Source organism: Heterodontus francisci, chromosome 3 (genome assembly GCF_036365525.1).
Source record: "Heterodontus francisci isolate sHetFra1 chromosome 3, sHetFra1.hap1, whole genome shotgun sequence".
Classification (NCBI taxonomy): Eukaryota; Metazoa; Chordata; class Chondrichthyes; order Heterodontiformes; family Heterodontidae; genus Heterodontus; species Heterodontus francisci.
The window spans coordinates 100,920,405-100,943,413 of NC_090373.1; the positions used below are offsets into that span (position 1 = coordinate 100,920,405).

Genomic DNA, 23,009 nt, shown 5'->3' on the forward strand with positions numbered 1-23,009 from the left:
GAAGTATGGGGTTGAAGGTGATTTAGAGCTTTGGATCAGAAATTGGCTAGCTGAAAGAAGACAGAGGGTGGTGGTTGATGGCAAATGTTCATCCTGGAGTTTAGTTACTAGTGGTGTACCGCAAGGATCTGTTTTGGGGCCACTGCTGTTTGTCATTTTTATAAATGACCTGGAAGAGGGTGTAGAAGGGTGGGTTAGTAAATTTGCGGATGACACTAAGGTCGGTGGAGTTGTGGATAGTGCCGAAGGATGTTGTAGGGTACAGAGGGACATAGATAGGCTGCAGAGCTGGGCTGAGAGATGGCAAATGGAGTTTAATGCAGAAAAGTGCGAGGTGATTCACTTTGGAAGGAGTAACAGGAATGCAGAGTACTGGTCTAATGGGAAGATTCTTGGTAGTGTAGATGAACAGAGAGATCTTGGTGTCCAGGTGCATAAATCCCTGAAGGTTGCTACGCAGGTTAATAGGGCTGTTAAGAAGGCATATGGTGTGTTAGCTTTTATTAGTAGGGGGATCGAGTTTCGGAGCCACGAGGTCATGCTGCAGCTGTACAAAACTCTGGTGAGACCGCACCTGGAGTATTGCGTGCAGTTCTGGTCACCGCATTATAGGCAGGATGTGGAAGCTATGGAAAGGGTGCAGAGGAGATTTACTAGGATGTTGCCTGGTATGGAGGGAAGGTCTTACGAGGAAAGGCTGAGGGACTTGAGGTTGTTTTCGTTGGAGAGAAGGAGGAGGAGAGGTGACTTAATAGAGACATATAAGATAATCAGAGGGTTAGATAGGGTGGATAGTGAGAGTCTTTTTCCTTGGATGGTGATGGCAAACATGAGGGGACATAGCTTTAAGTTGAGGGGTGATAGATATAGGACAGATGTCAGAGGTAGTTTCTTTACTCAGAGAGTAGTAGGGGCATGGAACGCCCTGCCTGCAGCAGTAGTAGACTCACCAACTTTAAGGGCATTTAAGTGGTCATTGGATAGACATATGGATGAAAATGGAATAGTGTAGGTCAGATGGTTTCACAGGTCGGCGCAACATCGAGGGCTGAAGGGCCTGTACTGCGCTGTAATGTTCTAATTCTAATTGACATGTGACACAAGTTGAAAAACTGGTTTTTGAGACACAGTTAACAGAGACAGACACAGACTGTTAACCAGCATATCTTGAAGGAAAAGAGAGCTCTCTCTTGGTTTGTCTAAACCCTATTTATTATACTCTCAGAATTCTGATGTCAAGCCAGATTCATTTCTTAAAAGAAAATAACCAATTCTTTTAACTACTAAACTGTAAATGTTGAAATTCATCACTGGAAAAGAAGAGCTGCTGAACTAGACAACAGACTGTTCTACTGTTGGAGAACCTTTTTTTTCTCATCGGACAGCTATGAGGACTTCAAGCAACCTTGGACTATTCCACATTGGAAGATTTGACTTCAGCACGAGCGCAAATATGCAAGGACACTAATTTTTCTATTTTAAATGTTGTTTATATCTTAGTAGTGTTTAAGAATTTAGATTTTCTAATTAAACAGTTAATTTGTTGATCTAAAGAACACAAGTTTGGTTAGCCTCATTCAGGAATTAATAGATGGTACAAGTTGGCTGGGTCCTTCTTTAATTTGGAAAGCTTAAAATGATATGTTAGGTGAACTGTGGAGGGACGGGACTGAATCAACGGTGCGTTTCTCCCACCACAATCAGAATTGTGGCCCTTAAGTGGGCAATTAATTCCCAATTAAGGGACTCATCCCGCCACCGCTATTAGCCCAGTGGTGGGTGGGCCTGTCAATGCACGGGGAGCTTGCCAAGCAGACTCGTGCAGGTTGCTTGCCAGCTCTGGAGGGAAGGGGTTGAGGGTCCTTCATTAAAAGGCACACTGTCAGATCAAGGGAACCGGCATTGGGAAGGAGGGGGCTGCTGAAAGCCACCCCCCCAGCCCTTGCTGTCAACTCCTCCCTACACACCCCTGCACCTCAAAACCCTTCCTCCCCTGACTCACCTACGGCCTGTGTCCAGTGCCTCCAATGAGTTCAGTACTGGCAGCAGCCACCACCTCCATGGTGGCGCTGCTCAGTTAAAAAGCTGCTGGCCTCTGATTGGCTGACAGCTCTCAGCAGGCGGGACAGCCATCGCCAGGGTCCTTGATTCTAGGGAAGGCCTGCCACTGTCCACTTAATTGCCTAATTAGCACGTAATGCGGTCGGCCTTCCCCAGAGCAGGCGACATGGAACTCTTGCCGGTACTTTAGCCTTTGGCCAAGACCCCCATTGCCCCGATAAAATCCTGGCCATTGAGACACAGATCTGGAATTGGAATTGAACGTTTGGCACCATTAAGAATCATGACCTTAAACTTGTTAAATTCTTTACATGCAAATACGCCCCAGGTTAAAATGGTACACCTTTGTTAGAAACACGACCCTACAAATCTATGGGGTGGGATATGTCAGCTCAAGTGCAGGGTCATTGGGCCGCAGTGCCGGGTTCCCGATCTCCGTCGCCAGAAGAAAACTTAAGCTGCCTCTTCTGCCCTAATATAACGTTGGCGAGTGGGGGAACCGGTTGTTTGGCGGGGACACTGCAAAGATTGATGAAAATTATCTGCCCAATTTCTTGGGGATCCAGGCAACAATTCTAGCCTGGACTTTCTGGTGGACCCCAACACCACCAGTTTGTCAGCCAGATGCCTGATCTCACCAAACATACCAGCAACAACAATAGGCCAAGACCCTAAAGAGGTTGGAGCAGAGGAACCCTGACATAGAGTTCCTACAGCACCCCGTCCAACACCACCCTTTTCCTTTGTAAAACCAGGCAGAGGGTCTGCCACCAGAAGTCTTGATGCTAGGTTGGCTGGATTGTTTCTGGCCATGCAGAAACTATCCAGCTGGTGGAATCCTGACAAAGCTACAGCGGTAGACCTCCAGAACATTTGCAAATTTTGGGGGCCATTACTTTATTGTGTTCTGTGAATTATCAGGTCAATCCACCAGTGAAAACTGCAGAACAGATTTATTAAGATACTGATTATTATGCAAATTTAGAGATGTATACAAAACCAAAAACTTCATTGACTGCATATACTGAATAAAAGAGAGAAAAAAAAACTCCCTAGTTATTTGTTGCTTGACTGCATTTAATATTCTACTGCAACATTCTCAGAGTTAAAAGCACATGTTTTAAACATCAACATTGAAAATAATTTTAAAGTTTCGCATAAGCCGAGATTTCCCAGTCAGTAAATTATGTCTTTTGTAACATGAGGCATTAACTGAAATCAAAAACAAATATTATGAAAACAGATGATGCGATCAACGTTACTAACAGAGTGGGGATGTGGGTAGTGCTGCTATATTTCAGAATCGAAATTCAAGTTGGATAAATACGTCGCATTAATTCATACTTACCAAACATTCTCCAGTAATGTCATCACAGTAGTCTGAATGGCCATAGCAAATACATGGTGCACAGATTCCTCCATAGAGGGTCCCATTTACTCGTCTATATCCAGGTGCACAGGACTATGAAAAGGAAAATACCTTTGTTATTTATTGACTGTAATATCTTCTTTAGTACAAAATGTGCTCCTAATATTTTAATAGATTTCATATGTGGTGTTAGATTTTTACTATTGGTATATCATAAACAAACAATCTGAAGATTTTAGCTTGTCCACTTTAATTTATGGTTATACAATACAGAAATATAAAAGAGAGGAATCTGCATTTTGTGTTAATTAAGGTGATGAATGCTATTGATGAAGAGTTGAACACATTGCCACTATTTGCAATTGGTGTAAGCATCAAGCACTCCAAGGTCAGATACACCAATAGGTAAATACAGGATAAAACTCCCTCTGTGTTGCTTTGATATCAATGGCTCGGATATTGTGGTCAGCAACGAGGTGTTAGCCATTCACCACACTTCAGCTTGCCCAGAGACTTTCCAGAGATTTTTGCAATAGAACTTGCAGTAAATAGAAATCCAAAACAATGCGGTACCCTCTACAAGGAATCTGGGACCTGTGTGACCACGGCAAGTGATATTCTCTAACCGATCAGATTGACGATTTCTCACTGAGACAGGGCTGGATGTTCCTGCGAGTTTCTGGACCCTGCACTTGCGGCAGCAAGACCAGCATCACAATCTTCGCAAGGCAGCCTGCTAACTGGCTGCCTCTGCACTCATCATCCTATTAAGGATGATGGGTGAGTTGTTGGATGTCTAATCAGAAGGCTGGCAGCTCTAGAGCCTCGGCAGCCACACTGGGACAGGTGGACAATGTTAAGGCAGGTCGGAGTCTGCGAGGGCAATTCAATTTGGAGGCAACCTTGGAGAGGTAGATTTAAATGAAAAATTTAGATGGGCAATGACAGTAGGCCCCTTGGAGCAGAGGGGAAAGCCATCCAGTGGAATCATTTGGGCCACGGTTACGGCCTTTCCTGCCTGCGGCCCCATCATTGGGGCATGGAGCCTCCGGCTCTGATGGTCCCCCAGTCTGTTACAAGGAGGCCGTCTCCATTGAACTGGCGGTCTCTGCACACAGCAGGATGTCACTTCGCTGCCAGCAAGATGCTGGCAAGGCTGCAAAATTGCTCCTAATTGGGATCTTAACTATTTTAATTGGCTGCCTGCCTCTATGGAGTGGGCAAATGATCCGCTTCACCTGGGAAAGTTCTCCAGTGGTAGGAATGTGTCAGGGAGCCATCACAACATGGCTCCCCGCTATTTTCCCGGACCCCACCACCATCAAGCCTACCACCATGGGGCCAGAAAAAGTTAGCCTACAGAGTCAAAGCCAGGAAGTATAAATTAGACCATTTAATTTACTGTAAAATCCTGTACAGAAAGCAAAATAAAGAGGGAAAGAAAGATGGGATTGAGAGAGATAAAAGAGACAGAAAGAAAATACTTTTTATATCTCCAACAATAATTTAAAATCTGAAGGAATGAGACTCCACATTTGTAAAAGTTAACTTTCAGTGTCAGAGAGGTTGTATGGAAGTATTTAAGACTTAACAGCTGCTAAAGTTTCAACCGAATGGACAAGTCCTTACTTTATCTAGCATGTTTAACAGGTATCTATCATATAAGCACGCTGGCAAGATGCTATTATAACAGTTTCTGGAGGAGCAGAACAACTCAGACAGCAACTTCCTCACTTTAACGATTAACCGTGCATGTGCAGTCACTGGAAGTTGCTATTTAACTTGTTCTTTAATAACAGTGAGCAGTGATAGCCTCATTGTTATTTTTACTGCAAAATTCAGGCCAATTGTGTCTGAATCAAGGTTCAAACCAGTGCTTCTTAAGAGATCAGTATGGATTTGAACTTAAGTCCAGCGAGGAATGGGTAGCATTCCAAATTGCATCAACTCATCCTCCTTTAAAAATTGATCAAAAAGTAGCAATTTCTTTCAAGGTCCTATACAATAAAACCTATCTACAATGACCGTTGCTAGAAAGATTTCTAGAAACATTTCTAGATAATGTCTAAGGGACCCAGGCGCTTGCAAGATTCGAAGTACCAGTGCTTGGTGAGCTGTTTTGCCAGATGAGCTCATTGTAGCAATCTTGCAGCCATATTGAAAGATGTAAAATGTTTATTACTATATAAACTTGATTACCTTTTATAATTTTCTCCAATAATGCTGCTAAGGCAATGCCTGATGATTCAACTTGACTGAAAATGTACTACTGTTATAGCTGCCCTGACCTAGCACATCTCAAATGGAATAAAGAGATTCTTTGGTGTGTAGTAACATAGTTAACTGCTACTAGGATAATAAAGAAATACTACAGTCCGCAGAAGACGATTCACGTAAAAAAGCAGTCCTTAATAGCCATCCACTATCTCTATAGCCACCTTGTTTAACACTCTGGGATATAGCTGTTCTGGTCCAGAGGAATGGTGCTGAAACAGCTAAAAAATTGGCCAAATGTAATCTAAGGAGATTCAACATTCAGCATTCTAATCAATGGAAGGCAGGAAGAGAGAAAAAAATTGATTAGGTAGACATTACAGCATTGCAACTTAACACACCACAATGGGCAGGATTTTATAGTTGCGACAGGCTGTAAGATTGTGGGTAGTGGGGTGTGACCTTGCCTCAGCCCTCTGTCGAACCCCTGGCCGGATTCAGCAGCGGGCAGGCAATTAACTGCCCACTGTCAAGGATCCATCCCTTTAAGGGACAAAATGCTGCCTCCAAGAGCTGCCAACCAAACGGAGGGCTGGCAGCTCAGCAGTACTAGCAGCACCACTGGCAGTGGTGGCCACTGCCAGTACTGCAGGAGGCCCAGAGCAACACCGATGGAGACGACCCTGGCATCCAAGTAAGTGGGATGGGCTGTTTGGGGGGTGGCGGTTGGGGCTGGCTGGTGAGGGTGGGATGGCGTCTTGCCATGGGGATGGCTATCGCCGCCCGAACTCACTAGCAGACTGCCTGGTTTCACCTGGCCGTGTCTCTATAGCAGCTGGCCTCTCCGATGCTGGCTATTTGCCAGCAGAGGTAAGAGGCAGCCCTTAAATGGCCCTTAATGGGACACGTAAGTGGCTTAATTGGCTTTCCAATGGACTTCCCGTCCACCACAATGCCCGTCACAGACAAAATGACATGGAAGCAAGACATTGGGCACACTGCCTGATGCCACCGCCTCCCACCCCATCTCCAAGGGCAGGATAAAATCCTGTCCATGTTTTGTCATGTGAAGCTGTTGCAGAACTATGTTTTTCTTCTGCTCAAAAAGAGGAACTGACAGAGTCAATATATAGCCTTCTTGCACCACCTACTCCCAGAGCATCATCACAGATGAATCCTGTTTGAATTAGTGAGGGACAGGTGGGAGCATTTGGTGTAACACAGAACAGGAGCAAAAAGGAGACAGTGCAGGTGGATTTGCAGGAGATGTAACCACGTAACTAGAGGAGAGGGGCAGCTTGAGGCTGCCTAGGCCTATTGAGCTCAGGGATTCAGACCTCACAGGGCCCGTCTACAAAGAGACTTTAGTGGCTCAGCACCAGTACTTCATTGAACCAATTAGCAGCATTTACAGTTTGGGATCTGCTGTGGATTTGCTGCATGAGTTACTGATCAGTCTGCAACAACAACCACCTCAATTTATACAATGCCTTTAATGTAGTAAAGTGTCCCAACACTCTTCACAGGAATGTTATCAAACAAAATTGGACACTGAGCTACATAGGAGATATGCGGACCGATGCTGAAAGCTTGGTCAAAGAGGTAGGTTTTAAGGAGTGTCTTAAAGGAGGACTGAGCGAGGTAGAGAGGTGGAGGGGTTTAGGGAGGAATTCCAGAGCTTAGGGCCTAGGCAACAGAAGGCAAGGCCACTAATGGTGGAAGTACAAGAAGCGAGAATTGGAGAAGTGCAGATATTTTGTAGGGTTGTGGGGCTGGAGGAGGTTACAAGATAGGGAAGGGTGAGGCCATTGAGAAACTTGAAAATAAGGATGAGAATTTTAAAATTTAAGCTTTGCCAAACCAGGAGCCAATGTAGGTCAGCAAGCTTGGGGGAATGGGTGAATGGTACTTGGTGCGAATTAAGACATGGGTAGCAGAGTTTTGAATGAGCTGAAGCTTATAGAGGGTGAAAGGTGGGAGGCTGGCAAGAAAAGCACTGGAATGGTCAGATCTACAATAAGAGACCATCACAAAAAGTGTGGGCACTTCAGGGCCCTCTGCAATGGAGCCCCCAATGGGCAGGCATATAAACCACATCAAATGCTATGACTGGTACTCCACAGACTTTGGGTTCTAACCTATAGGGCTCTATCTTGTCTGGATTCATCATGTTGGGGAATCAGATTGAGATTAGATTCACGTGCCATAAATATAAGATAGTCACTAATAAATCCAAAAGGGAATTCAGGAGAAGCCTCTTCAGCGAGAGAATGGTTAGAATGCGGAACTTGCTATCACAAGGAGTAGTTGAGGGACGAGCATAGATGCATTTAAGGGAAAGCTAGATAAACACGCGAGGAAGAAAAGAATAGAAACAGATGTTGGTGGGATTGGATGAAGAAGGGTGGGAGGAGGCTCGTGTGGAACATAAATACCGACATGGACCTGTTGAGCTAAAAAACCTGATTCTGCGCTGTAAATTCTTTGTAATACTATGTAAGCTGGCATGGATGATGGAAAAGTCTCTGAGTGATTCCACATTTGTAACACACAACTGCTCAAATGACTACAGATATATTAAGAATCATACAGGCCTACACAGTTGCTGTGGTAACTATAATTCCAGAGTCATCTATTGACCTAAGACAACAAGATTCTTGGCCACATTTATCCCTTAAGGCAGCGTGAGATACTGAGCTGCTGTCAAGTTCTTCTCTCTCTTATTTTTACTGACGTATTCCCAATTAAGAAAAATAAACTCATAAAAACAGTTCTTTAATCAGTCATATATTATCTCCCAAAGTAATTTCTGATTGCACCCCAAGGCCTGAATTTTTACTTACCTGACCCACTAGCAGCAGAGGGGTTGAAAAGGCATGGGAAACTCAGAAGTCAGGATTCCCCCACACACCGTACTCAATGGGAATTTGGCTGACGAGGTAAGTAAGCCCTGCAGGACTTTCCAACCATTCATTTCAATGGATACAAAAGCCTGCCTGTTCAGTGGCCTCAATTTGCCTTTGCTGATTATGGATGCTAAGTTCTAAACTAATATAGTTGCTTGTCATTCTGCCATATTGATGATAAAAGATGAGATATTGGAAATTTACTGACAACAATATCTAGATTCTATAATTGTTACTTACTTCACAAGATGTGCCAAAGTACTCAGGGGGACAGTGACAAATCTCAACGCTTGTAGCTCTGTGTTGGCTTAATGAATTTGGATTAGCTGTCTGGAGTATAACAGAGCTCAACCTGTTCAGACAAGAACAGAACAAAAATATATCCTCTTCATAAAACATAATTAAATTTAAAATCATTCGAATAATCAGAAAAGAACAGCTCTAATTACATTTCTGCCCAGTGGATTTGAGTTAATTGTCATAAAACAGTTTAGAAACTGGGTCTTCCAGCAACTTCTGTTTTAATTAAAAATAGTGACATGTCCATGAGGATGTGTCTCACCATTTACTGAGAACTGCTGTTCTTGGTGTAATTAATCCATACAACATGTCGAGATCATGGAATCATAGAAAAATACAGCACAGAATGAGGCCATTTGGCCTGCAGTGCTTCTGCTAGGTTTTGAAAGAGCAATCATGCTTAGCGACATCGCGCCCCTCCTCCCCACCTTTGACCTGGAACCCTGAAAGTTTCTTATCCTCAAGTACCTGTCCAACTCCCTTTTAAAATTGTCTCAAAATGATCCAAACATGTTAAGATCTTTTAAAGCATTTCAACATACGGTGTGTTATGAATTCAATTATAATTTCATGGAACTTTGCAATTTTGTCAATATTTGTATTTGCAGGTTATAATAATTAAAATAAATTTAATTTCCAGCTAACAATTCCTACAGAGCACATATCATGGCATATAGTATGCAGGATTGAAGTGGAAATTCTAATGAAATTTGTTGGACTAGTAAAATGAACTTCCATTTTTATAGCTCCTCTCACATCCTCAGGAAATCCAAAAGCAATTCACAGCTAATGAATGAAATGGGTAAAATTAGGTAAGGGGGCAGAAAAATAGTGAATGAAATTGAAAACTGACCAATGTAAAGTATTGCACACAGGAACTGACATAATATAACATTAAAATAACATTATTAGAATGAGGGAGTCTCATACGTATAGGCAAACCAGGGTCATATTACATCTTAGGACTATGATACCATCTTAATTAGGAAGTCAGCGGAAGTCTGCAGCAGCCATACCACTGAAGAAGCTCTGTAAGGCAAGTTTAAAACTTCCAACTATGGGGCCAGAAGAAGCAGGAGTGCTCCCCCACCCCACCCTTCCAGTCATTGGTTCCTTATCTTGGGCCCAACTTCCAGACCATTTTAGCTGCTAGTAAGTGTGGGCTGTTAAAATTGGCTAGGCCTTTCGCTGTCAGTATAAGACAGGCCAGCTGCTCTCTCGGCTTCTTTCCCACCCTTGTTTTATACTTTCCCTCATAAAGGTATCTAATTGATCACAGCTTATTTCAGGCAATTAGTATCTAAATTCAGGAAAATACAAAATGCAACTATCAAAAGCCCAAGATAACAACAAATTTTACCTATATAGTGCATCAAATGTAAAAAAAAAACCAAGGCATTTCACAGGAGCATTACAAAGCAAAATTTGACACTAAGCCATATAAGGCGATATTAGGGCAAATGGTCAAAAGCTTGATCAAAGATGTAGGATTTAAGGAGGAAAGGAAGGTAGGAAGGTAGAGAGGTGGAGAGGTTTAGGGAAAGAAATTAAGAGCTTAGGGCCTAGGCAGCTGAAGGGACAGCCGCCAATGATGGAGCAATTAAAGTCAGTGATGTCACCGAGGGGCAGCATGAAGATGAGAAATAGCAAGGGGCCAAGGACAGATCCTTGGGGACACCAGAGGTAACCACACAGGGGCAGGAATAGAAGCCAGTTTTAGTGATACTTTTGCTATGGTTAGATAAATAAGAATGGAACCAGATGAGAGCAGCCCTTCCCAGCTGGACAACAGTGGAAAGGCATTAGAGGAGGAGAGTGTGGTCAACCATGTCAAAGGCTGCAGACAGGTCGAGAAGGATGAGAAGGGATAGCTTATCTTTGTCACTGTCACATAGGATGTCATTTGTGACTTTGATCAGAGCAGTTTTAGTATTATGGAAGGGGCAGAAACCTGATCGGAGGAATTCAAACATGGAGTTCTGGAAAAGATGGGCATGGATTTGGGAGTCAACAACACATTCAAGCACCTTGGAGAGGAAAGAGAGGTTGGGGATAGGGTGGTAGTTTGCAATCATGGTAGAGGCAAGGATTGGTTTAATGATGGGTGTGATGATGGCAGATTTAAAGGAGAGAGGAACAACACTGGAAGAGAGAGAACCATTAATAATATTCACTAACATGGGGACCAGGAGGGGAAGTTGTGTGATCAGCAGTTTAGTAGGAATAGGGTTGAGGGAGCAAGAGGTGGATCTCACAAACAAGAAGAGTTCAGAAAGGCAATGAGAGGAGATAGGAGAGAAACTAGAGAAAGATGCGATGTCAGGGCTAGGGCGGGGGATCTTTGGAGGAAGTTTGGCTGGTGGGCTAGTGGAAGGGCAGGAAGAAGCAGAGACAGGGCCTGATTGTGCCAGATCTGGCAGTGAATGGCTGAACCAGTTGTCTGCCATATCTGTTCAAGTCTGCATCCCTTGGATTTCAGGGAGCAGAGATAAGGGCCATACTAGGGGAAATGGCCAGGGTGAATGAGAGAAATGGTTTTATTGGGTTCTGAGGCATCAAAGGTGGAGGTCAGGGTTAAGCAAATCAGTAGCTGCAGAAATGTCATGGTGAATGGAGGGACAAAGCCTAGAGAGTTGGGATTTTCAAAGTGTAGTTGTAATTGAATAGGGGATTAAATTTTTCCAGCAGGTAGGGTTGGGACATGGACGGGCAATGTGGGTGGAGAGTGAGACAAGGAGGTTATCAACGATGTCCTTATCTGTGATTGATACTATGGGAGTAGTGAGGCCACGTGAGATGGCAAGGTCAAGGGGGGATGGCTGTGAATATATGTTGAAGAGTTTGCATAGAGGAAGAGATTAAGGGAGGACAATGAACTCAGAGGAGAGAGAGCATGATGAGTTGAGATGGAGATTGAACTCAACGAGGATGAGAAGTCAGTGCAGAGACAGAGAGGAAAGCAGTGAAGATATATCCATGAATTTTTTTTTTAAATCGTACTTGATTGGGCGCTAGCAAATGAGAATTTCAAATGAGAAGTGAAAGGGGTGGAACAAGGTGAGATGCTCAAAGGAGGACAACGTGCTAGATGAGTAGGGGGTTAGACCAAGATGTAATTTGGTGACAAGACCCACACCGCCACTATAACAGTCTGGGAGGGGTAGGTGGTGGAAGATATAGCCAGGTGGGGAGCTTTATTTAAGGGGAAGGTGTCATCACCCCTCAACTAGGTTTCTGTTAAAGCATTGATGTCGATGCAATCATCCACAATAAGTTCATAGATGGTCAGGGTCTTTTTCACAAGTGAAAAGACATTCTGAAGGGAGATATGGAGAGGAGCAATAAGAGATGATATGCTGGCAGAGTCCACAACGTCAGCATTGGGAGGGGTAAGTTGGATGGGAAGGAGATTGGCAAGATTAACTTCCAGTAGACATGCTAGGTGGGAGGTTCGGCGAGATTTAGTATGGGGAAACTTGAGTTGCTGCTGATAATGGACCACTGTCGAGTGCCTCGATGAGCCCTTCAGAGGATGCCAAGAGAGGCACAGAGGGAAAGTGTAGGCGTAGCTAAGAGGTAGTCAAAACTGGGACAGCAGAAAGAGGGTAGGAAGGTCAAGGTATACTGAAGGGTTGGGGTAGGGAACTGGAGTACCTGAGAGTGGAGAAGTGAAAGGAGGCATGACAATAGAAGAGGGGGTCTAGGAGAGGTAAAGAGAAAAGAAGCTAAAACAAAGTGAGAAAAAGTGTAAATAGAAGTGTTGGGCTCGGGACTGGAGTGGCAGCCAAAATAGACATGTGAATGGACACGGAAAATCCAAGATATTCAGCAATAGCTTCAGTAATCTATTGTTTGCACACTTATCTTTTAGTACTATACTTTGATTGGATCAAAACAACAGACTGGCTGTCTCAAAAATTTTTATAGGCTATTTTTATTTCCTCTGGCATTGCCAAAGAAGAAAATTTTACTAAAAAATTATAAGCTTGCATTCAAGTAGGGCTAAGCGACTGACACCTTTGGCTGGATTTGCTCAGGAATTGAATGCCTATTTTGTTACCAAAATTGAAACATTTAAGTCGGAGCTGCCTCCCTTTGGTGGTATCACTTACAGAGAATTCCCTGTGCATCCTGGAGCAGTTTCACTGTGAATAGTGGGAAAGGTGACTTTAAAGCACCTCAGCCCAGGAATCTACACTGCAACCTGGGAAACTTGTATTACAGGCTGCAGTACAATAACTCCAGAGAGACACACTGTCCAGTGTGAATGCACAGCACCCATTGTTTATAATGGAGGCACTCCCTATATTTGACATCAACAGATGAGCTGAGTACAGGGGAAGACCCTATTTGAAATTCACCATGTCAATAGGGAAATTACAGAAAAATATAAAATAAATTTAAGATAAATAGCACTCTTGTTTTTGAAGAGGTAGTAGTTTAAGTAACACATACTCTTTCTAGACTCTCCTTTCTTTTTAATAAACCATCCATAATGAAATGCATGGCTAAGAATCTACTGCACAGCACAACTACTTGTTGGTTATTTACATAAAACAAACTTATTTAAATGACATAACAGCAATGATGGTAAATTAGCAGCAGCATATTTCACAGCACTCCTCACTTTGGAACAAGAAAATAATACATAACTCCTTTGTAAGGAGAAAATGTAATCCAGTACGTCTTCTTTGGGCCAATAACTGTAGAAGATGAATATTGTGATTCTATTTGTAACAGGCAAGAAAAGAAATGAAAAACAGACGAGCTCTCCTGTCATTTCAGTTTTGGTAAGTTCTATCTCCTGAACCAGTTGTTCTGTTTGCCAAGGCACAATGGGAAGGTGTGATGGGCTGTCTCTCATGTACGTCACTGCGTTCAGTATGCCAGGACTCATGCATATTCTTACAACCAGTCAAAGGGAGGGGTTGAAGCAAAATATTTTATTTTAATGCACTTGGCTAGCAGTTTGCACAGGGGCAAACCTCCCTTGTCCATACCTTTCTACAGGATATTTAAATATCGAGTGAAAGGGCAGTGTTAATTTAACTATTTCCATTGGCAGTTAAGTCTTTGCTGTTCCTATTCCCCCATGCCAGCGTAAAATTCAACCATTAAAGGTGTCAGGGTTAATGGGCCCAAGTACAGCAAGCAGGCTGAAGTTTTTAATTTCAATAAACATTTGTTATTGGCTGTAAATGAAAGGAAAATGTATTGTAATAATTTCTACCTATAGATGGCAGTCTGGTCGTAGTTATAGGTGGCCCTTATCAAAAGACGGGTAATATTTGCCAGAACTGTCATGAAGTCCTTTCTATTCACAGGTGACATAGTGGAATGAATCACAAAGTTCTCTGGTCGTAGAACTAGCACTTTGGTGTACTCTGTCAATGGATCAAGCTCAATTCCTTCAACAGCACTGCTTATGCGGATACCATTACCCTAACAAAAAAAAGGAAGGACAGAGTTAACATGTCACGAAATGTTCAAGAAAAACTTTTCTCTAAATATTTTTGCTATCTGCCTGAGAGTTGTATATCACAGCTTACAATAAATGGGGTTGGCAATCCGAAACCTGCTTTGGTAAAACAACAACAACAACTTGTGTTTATATAGCATCATTAATGTAGAAAAATGTCCCAAGGTGCTTCACACAGGTGTAATCAGACAAAAACGGATGCCGAGATAAAGAGTGAATATTTGGAAAGTACTTCATCAAAGATGTGTTTTAAGGAGGCATTAAAGGAGAGGGAACTGAAGAGGTCGAGAGGATTTGGGTGGGAATTCCGGAGTGTGAAGCCTCAAAGGCAGAGTAGCCCATTATAGGGTGAAGGGAAGGGTGTACAGAAGGGAAGAGTCAGAGAAACGGAAAGTTCTGGATGTTGCAGGGCTGGAGGTGTTTGTCAAGATATACTGTAGTATGGCCATAAAGAGTTCGAACATGAGGATGAGAATTTTAAATCTGAGGCATTGAGGGACCAGGAGCTAACGTAAGTCAGCAAGGACAGGAGACATGGGTGAGCGGGACTTTTTGTGAGATAGGATACAGGCAACAGAGTTTTAGATGTACAGTAATTTATGGAGGATAGACACTGGGGAGCAGAACCCAAAGCCCTTCACACTCAGCCATCCAGCCGAGCAACTTTTCCTGAGCATGGCAATCACACAACCCCATACTCCATTTGGCCACTTTTTCCTACACTCTGTTCTCCCTCCACGCTATCTGGTGTCTACTGGGTTTAGGCCAAGGCATATAATTTACTAGTTTATACTTAACCAATAACAAGTTTGAGGATAAATTTGTAAGCATTCACTAAAATCTAGTTGAGTAGCAGAAAAATTTTTTAAAAATTCATTTCCTGGCTGTAAATGTGGTTGGCAAGGCCAGCATTTATTGCCCATCCCAAGTTGACCTTAGAAGGTTGGGTGAAAGAAAGAGGCTGCACTCCTTAAAAGGTCCTGTGGAAACTTCCAGTGTTCAGCAAAACCAGATCGATGCTGATCTTCCAGCTTTCCTGCCATACTCCCATCACAAAAAGGAGCAATTTTAATTTGCCTGCAAAATTCTGGATGAATTCATCAATAATTAATTTACTAATTAATTAAACATGGGAAAATCAGCTTACTCTAGACTTTGTATTTTAATTACTCTTTTAAAGAAATATGAATTGTCCTCACAATATAAAACATGAAATAATCATACCATTGTTTAAAGAAAGCAAGGACAAATAGCTTGCATTTATATAGCACCTTTCACATCTTGGGACATCCCAAAGCGTTTCACATTGAAGCACAATTCAATGAATGTCCAGGTAATTGTTTTAGTCGTGCTTGTTGAGGGATAAACATTGGTTGGGGCATTGGGAGAGCTCCCCTGTCTTCTTTGCATAGTGCCATGGCATCTTAGAGGGCTAACATAGGCTCAGTTATTATCTCATCCAAAAGATGGCACCTCCAACAATGCAACACTCCCTCAATACTGCATTGAAGTATCAGCATAATTTATTTGCTCAAGTCTCTAAAATGAGCCTTCTGACTCAGAGATGAGAGTGCTAAATTCACATTTAGTTTTCATTAAAGTTAATGAAGAGAGGAAAATATGCCTCAGTGAGAACAGATCAATACATAACATGCAGTCCAATGCCTGAACATTGATCCAAGGCTGTGGAAAGTATAAATGAGCACCACTCATTGAACAATGTATTTATGACAGGAAAAAAAATTAAAGGACTTTTTACATGCATCATTCACTACTAACAAAATTAACTTCAAATTATAGCTTCCAAATGACCAGAATGGGTCATTAGTAACAATTCCTTTATGCTTCTGAGTAATCCTTGTTTCATGGACATATTTTTAAGATGGATATCCTGCAGGGATAGGAATAATTGCTTGATAATAACTGATGCACTTGTTCTTCATGTGATTTAACAATAAATAAAAAGGTGAAAAAGTTACTGGCCTCTAATTTGGAAAACTCAAAACAAAGTGAATTATAAACACCAACCTCTAAAAAGATTTGAGGCTTTTGATCGTGTGACAGATGTCCTGTGGAGTCAGCAGAGATGGTGAAAATCAATTTCCCTCCATATACCGTCAGCTGCAGTCAGAGAAGCACAATAGTATGTTTTTATAAAGTTCTCTCTTATACTGATTAAAACATGCACTTGAGATGTTCTCCTAGGGCATTCAAAATCAAAGAATAAAACCCACATTAACCTTTAAATTGCTATCATTTTTCATATTTTTGTCAGTCCACTAACGCATTTTAATGTAAAGTCATAACTTTGCTAAATCATGTGTAATATAATGATAACTCATCATATTGTAATAAATGAAACAATATAAAGGTCTTGAACTGAACTTTGTGCACAAATGTGCCTTATGATTCCTATTTCACACTATAACTTGTACACCACCACAATTTAGTTTCCATTAACAAGACGTCACTGGACCATTACAATTTCTGAATTATTTTTTTAAACTGGGAAGTAGTGTTTTACTGGAATAGTTAGACACTTAACGATTGCTAATAACCTTTTTCATAATAATTGTTCAGTTGATGATTTGAGTGAATGTGCATAATCATTTCATCATGCCAAACTGACAAAAAAACTCATTTAACTTGGGCTGAATCAAGAACCTCAGGATGGGGAAGTATAAATTAACAAACCTCAAACTTGAAATAAGAAAGATGATACCCCCCTCCCCTGCTCAACCACACACACACACACACACACACACACACACACACAATGGGCTGGATTTTGTTCCCAGCCCGACATCTGGTTCTGTGGCAGGGGAGCCGGAGAATCGGAGCGGCAGCTGCCACCACGGAACCTGATGTCGGGATTGCCAGGCCCGATCTTCCCGATGGCGAGGAAGCTCCGTGGTGGCCCCTCTACCACTCTGCAACAGTACCTTGGTTTAAATATTTAAAATATCTATCTGCATACATTACCATGTCATCAGCCACGACCTTTCCGTCCATTCCCAATCTTCAGTGCGATGTGTGGAACATTCGCACCTTCACTTTTCTGTCCAGGAGAAGCTGGCGCCACCGAGAAGGGGAAGGGGGTCTCCGCTGCAATCTGAGGACAGACGGGGGTGGGGAGAAGGGACATCTCTGCATTGTCTGTAAGGATAAGGGGGAAAGGGGCAACTCTGCAATATTTTATGGATATGGGGGGAGGGCGGGGTCAACACTGCATTGTTTTTGGCTGTTTGCAGGGCTGATAGCCTTTGAAAAACGGCACCAGCCATGAACGACGTCACCAATGCTACCCCTGCCACATGCTTGTGGGTGGGGTTGGCCGTTGTCAATATGTTAAGTGGCGACTGCTGCATAATCGCGGTGGCACAGCTCCCGTGCAGGGCGGCTGCCATTTTCTGCACTCGCCACCACTTTCAGCAGCGGGACAACAAAATCCAGACCACTGACCCACACATGCTTATTACTGTGCTACATACTACCTTTTATTTAAAAAAAAGCTGGTTAATTGTATGATAAAAAAGACTTGAGCACTAGAAGAAAAAGTGCACTGAAATGCCCTCGTAACTTGGACATATATCACCTTTCCTTCGTTGTGGCTAGATGGAGATAGAGGTAGAGCAGCAGAGATATTTAGAGAACGAGGCCCGGACAATTGACAACACAATTGTAACAGTGGTAGAATGGGCAGGGAGATTTGCAGAAGAAGCAAGAGTTGGAGGAACAGAGTGTTCTGGAGGAATTTAGAGATGGAGAAGCTAATAAGACAAGATGACAATGTGGACAAGGTTGAGAATTTTAAATTTAGGGTGTTGATGGCCTGGGAGCCAACGTAGCTCAGTAAGATCAAGGATGACGGATGAGCGAAACTTTGTGAGGGTCAGGATGTAGTCAGCAGTGTTTTGGATGAGCTAAAGATTCTGCTGGGTGCAGGATGGTAGGGCATTCTGGAGAGCATTGCAATAGGAGGTGGTAGACACGTATGAGGGTTTCAGCAGCATGTGGGCTGAGGTGGAGGTGAAAGTAGGCAGTCTTCGTGATAAGGTCAGAAGTTTAGTTCAGGATGAAACGTGATGCCAAATTTGTGAGCAGCTTGGTTCAATCTGAAGCAGTAGCTAGGGATGGGATTGGGATCAATGGGAATTGTACAGAGTTTGCAGCAAAGGTCAAGATGATGGGTTCAGTCTTCCCAATAAAATAAAAGCAAAATACTGCGGATGCTGGAAATCTGAAATAAAAACAAGAAATGCTGGAATCACTCAGCAGGTCTGGCAGCATCTGTGGAAAGAGAAGCAGAGTTAACGTTTCGGGTCAGTGACCCTTCAAGGGTCACTGACCCGAAACGTTAACTCTGCTTCTCTTTCCACAGATGCTGCCAGACCTGCTGAGTGATTCCAGCATTTCTTGTTTTTATTTCAGTCTTCCCAATGTTTAACTGGAGGAAATTGCGGCACATCCAAGACTGGATGTCAGACAATCAATCTGACAACACAGAAGCAGTGAATGGGTAGAGCTAGGTGTACATGTGTAAGCCAATCCCAAGCCTTTGAATGATGTCATCGAAGCACAGCATGTAGATGAGGATAGATCCTTCAGGAACTCCTGGGGTAAAAAGTCTTTGCTGGAGATGCTCTGGCTACAATTGGATGAGTAGGAGCAGAACAAAGAGAGGGCATCGCACTGAGCTGGACAATGAAGGAAATGCATTGGAGGAAGATGATGTGGTTGATTGTGTCAGAGGCTGCAAAGAGGTCGAAGGTCATGAGGAAAGATAGTGTCCCATGGTTACAGTCAAAGAGAACGTCATTTACAACTTGAATTAGGGCAATTTTAATGTTGAGGCATGGGTGGAAACCTTGTTGAAGAGGTTCAAATGTGGAGATACAGGAAGGATAGACACAGATTTGGAAGGATAGACACAGATTTGGGAGGCGACAACATGTTCAAGTACTTTGGAGAGGAAACAAAAGTTGAGATGCATTAGTTGATTCCAAACACAAACGGGCTGAGGGTGTTTTTTTTTGAGGAGGGGATGACGACTGTAGTTTTGAAAAGAAGGATAAGACCGCCTACAGGGATGGAAGAATTTACAAGGTCAGCCAGCATGGGGTATGGAAAGGAAGTTGAGTTATGAGCAGTTTAGTGGGAATAGAGTCCAGGAATTAGGAAGTGGGTCTCGTGGACAAGGTGAACTCAGAGAAGGTATTATGAGAGGAAAGCAACGAGAAAAATCCACAGGATCAAGGCTGGGGTAAAGAGAGGCCTGGAGGGAGGTTTGACTTGGTGAGCTAGGGGAAGTGGGGAAACACCACAAGCAGATGATTGGCTGGTTTCAGTCTTAGTGACAAAGAAATCTATGAGTTTCTTACATTAGTAGAAAGTGATGATGGAGGGGGCAGGTGAGACCTTTGATAGTGGGGAAAAGAGGCTGAAGTTAACTTTTTGCTCCAGGATGATTTTGGAGTCTTGAGCAGTTTTGGTAAAGGAGAGTAATTGAATTCTTATTTTTCAGAAATAGCTAAGTTAACTGAATGAAAATCAACAACAGAATAATTTGATTGCAAATGATATCACTTTCTTCTAGTTCTTCATGATCAAAAAATAAGTGCCAGTCCTCGGTCCGATTCTTGGAGTGCTGAGTTGGCAGATTTTAGCCAAAGTGATGAACGGAGCTGCTACAACTTGCATCAATAACCTTGGATAGGCAAGGAAATTAAGCAAGATTCCTACTCCAGTGACTCTCTGCTGGAGGTGTATGTGTGCAAACATCATGAGGATGGCATGAGCATCAGCTGTAATGCCCTATGTAGTCAGTAGCCTGTTAACAATCATAATAAAGGGTCAGACATGAAATCTGACCAAATAAAAACAAGAAATGCTGGAACCACTCTGCAGGTCTGGCAGCATCTGTGAAAAGAGAAGCAGAGTTAACGTTTCGGGTCAGTGACCCTTCTTCGGACCTGCCAGACCTGCTGAGTGGTTCCAGCATTTCTTGTTTTTATTTCAGATTTCCAGCATCCGCAGTATTTTGCTTTTATTATGAAATCTGACCACTTGGACAAGGTAGCAGAAAGCACTTGGCACCTGAAAAGTCAGATTGAAGTGAGAATGTCTTAAAGAGGCGGTAAAAAATTAGAGAGATCAAATGCCACAAAGTCGATTTCAATAACACTTGTAAATAAAACAGTTTACACTTGCGATACTGAATGCATAAGAAAAATTATCTTAATACCATTCTTGCAGAGTATCTCCTCTGTAAAAATTACATTATGATGCACTGCTACTTGAAATGCATTAGATCCATTAATCATGAGTCAAAAAATTGCTCTGTACTTATTCTAAATAGGACATGTCAAAGTGGACCATCAGACCACCAATTTTACTCACATAATTCTACAATGTAAACATTATTTTCAAAAGTCTACGCATTCCTAGTTTGGAGATGACAGCAAGAATTCCTCAGGATACTGATCCCGCAGGACTGAAAATTACAAAGTAAACTGGAAATTAAATCTTAATAAATGCTTTTGCAAGCTTTAGAAACTTCCACAAACAGGATGCAGACATGCATCTATTAATATCTGTGTGAAACGAGCATGGTTGACAATTCAATTAGTTGTTTAGTCTTTACTATTTATTGTTGTGAAAAGCAAATAAATTCCAAGCATTTCCATCAATCTAGACAGGAAGCACTGAAATTCCTTAGATCCTTAATCTATAAAGTGTTACAAACGTAAAATATTGAAGATGCTGGAAATCTGAAATAAGAACAGAAAATGCTGAAATAATCAGCCGATCTGACAGCATCTGTGGAGAGAGAAACAGAGTTAATGGAATGGATTTTATTCTGGCTGTGGGCCGGAAGGCGGGAGGGAGGGAGGAATCTTCCCACGGGGGCAGCGATTGCCGCCGGGTGCGTTGGGGGGGGGGGGGTGGGGGTCCTTCGTGGGCCCTGGATTGCCCCCAAAGGAGGGACATCTGCACCGAACCCACTAGGAGGCTGCCAGGCTTTTCCTGGCAGCGTTTCCCCACGGTGGCAGGCCCATCCACCTTCTACAAAATTGAGGTGGAGGCAGGAAGAGGCCCTTAAGTGGCCATTAAGGGCCTCAATTGACCTGCGGCAGAAGTATTGTCCTCACCCTTCTCCGCCCCAGAAAAATGGCAGGGGGCCCGAGCAACATCAGTTTTGTTTGAACTCTCCAGCCTCTGTGCCAGCCTCCAAGGGCAGCACAAAATCCTGCCCACCGTTTCAGGTCAAGGATCAGTTCTGATGAAGGGTCATTAACCTAAAACGTTGGGCTGGATTTTATGGGCCCCCATGAGGTGGGGTCAGAGGCAGGGCAGGGGGCACATACAATCGTGGTGGCTGGCAAGGGGGTGGAGGACCTGTCGCCACCCTGTCGCCAAGGGATTTTGTTGGGGTGGGATTGGCCGACAACAGCCTTCCCACCTAAAGGCCATTTGAGGCCCTTAAGTGGCCTATTAACAGCCACTTAAGCACCTCTTTCCACCGCTGCTGGGATCTAACCAGCCGCAGAGGGATGCTTTCGCTACGCAGGAAAGACCTCTTACAGAATGAGGCACCCTCCCAGTGAGCTTGGTGGGGGGACAGTCCCTCCTTTGTGGGCAATTTGTGGCCCATGGAGGACACCCGCCGGCAAAACCTACAGCTTGATGGTCTACCCTCCCCCAGGACTTCACACCCAGCCCCCCTTGCCAGGGCCTTCTGGACTGGCCCCGGGGACCCCGCCTCACTTACCTGAGGTCCAGGTTTCCAGCGCTGGGCCTGGGTCCAAGGCATCTGCCATACCGGCAGTGGCACCGCTCCCAGTGGCGGAGCCAATACTGCTGAGCTACCGGCACTGTGATGAGAGGGCTGTGGAGCTGTAGGTTTTGCCGTCTTTAAGGGACGGAGATCCTGGCGCAGGGCACTTAGGCTTGAAAATAATGGAGGATCACTCTGGGGGGCATGTAAAGGATGAGGTGGGGTACCCCTGCCTTTTCGGCCTGGCGCGAGTGCCCTGCCTCCTCCACAAAATCCAGCCCGTTAACTCTGTTTCTCTCACCACAGATGCTGACAGACTTGCTGAGTATTTTCAACATTTTCTGTTTTTATCTAAAAAGTATTCCTTTTTATTGGCTTAATTTTAAACATATTCATTAAAAATAATGCATTGACAATGGGGTTACACATGATAATATATTTATATATTGAATTGACACAGGTATTTTGTGTTGGTCTTCACTGTAAAAGACTTGGAAAACTTTCTTAAGATACTTGAAAATCAAGAGGTGAAAGGGAGGGAGGAACTTAAAACAATCACCATCACCAGGGAAAGTGTACTAGGAAAACCATTAGACCTAAAGGACCAAATGGTCTGCATCCTAGGGTCTTAAAAGAAGTAGCTGCAGGGATAGCAGAAGAATTGGTTATAATCTTCTAAAATTCCTTGGATTCTGGAAGGGTCCCAGCAGATTGGAAAGTAGCAAATGTAACACCTTATTCAATAAAGGAGAGAGACAGAGAGCAGAAAACTATAGGCCAGTTAGCCTAACATCTGTCATAGGGAAAATGCGAGAATCTATTATTAAGGAAGTTATCGCAGGATACTTCGAAAATCATCATGGGATCAGACAGAGTCGACATGGTTTTGTGGGCCATGGAGCG

General features: G+C 43.2%; 1 protein-coding gene across 2 annotated transcripts in view; it reads right to left on the minus strand.

Annotated features, from left to right (window-relative positions):
- lama2 (laminin, alpha 2) overlaps positions 1–23,009 on the minus strand; it is a 527,518-nt gene that overhangs the window by 252,387 nt on the left and 252,122 nt on the right. For both annotated transcript variants that reach the window (XM_068025161.1, XM_068025160.1), the window contains exons 13-16: positions 16,358–16,450; positions 14,081–14,292; positions 8,791–8,902; positions 3,410–3,523 (exon numbers count right to left, since the gene is read on the minus strand). In XM_068025161.1, coding sequence (XP_067881262.1) covers positions 3,410–3,523; positions 8,791–8,902; positions 14,081–14,292; positions 16,358–16,450 — 531 coding nt within the window. The remainder of the gene's footprint in view (positions 1–3,409; positions 3,524–8,790; positions 8,903–14,080; positions 14,293–16,357; positions 16,451–23,009) is intronic.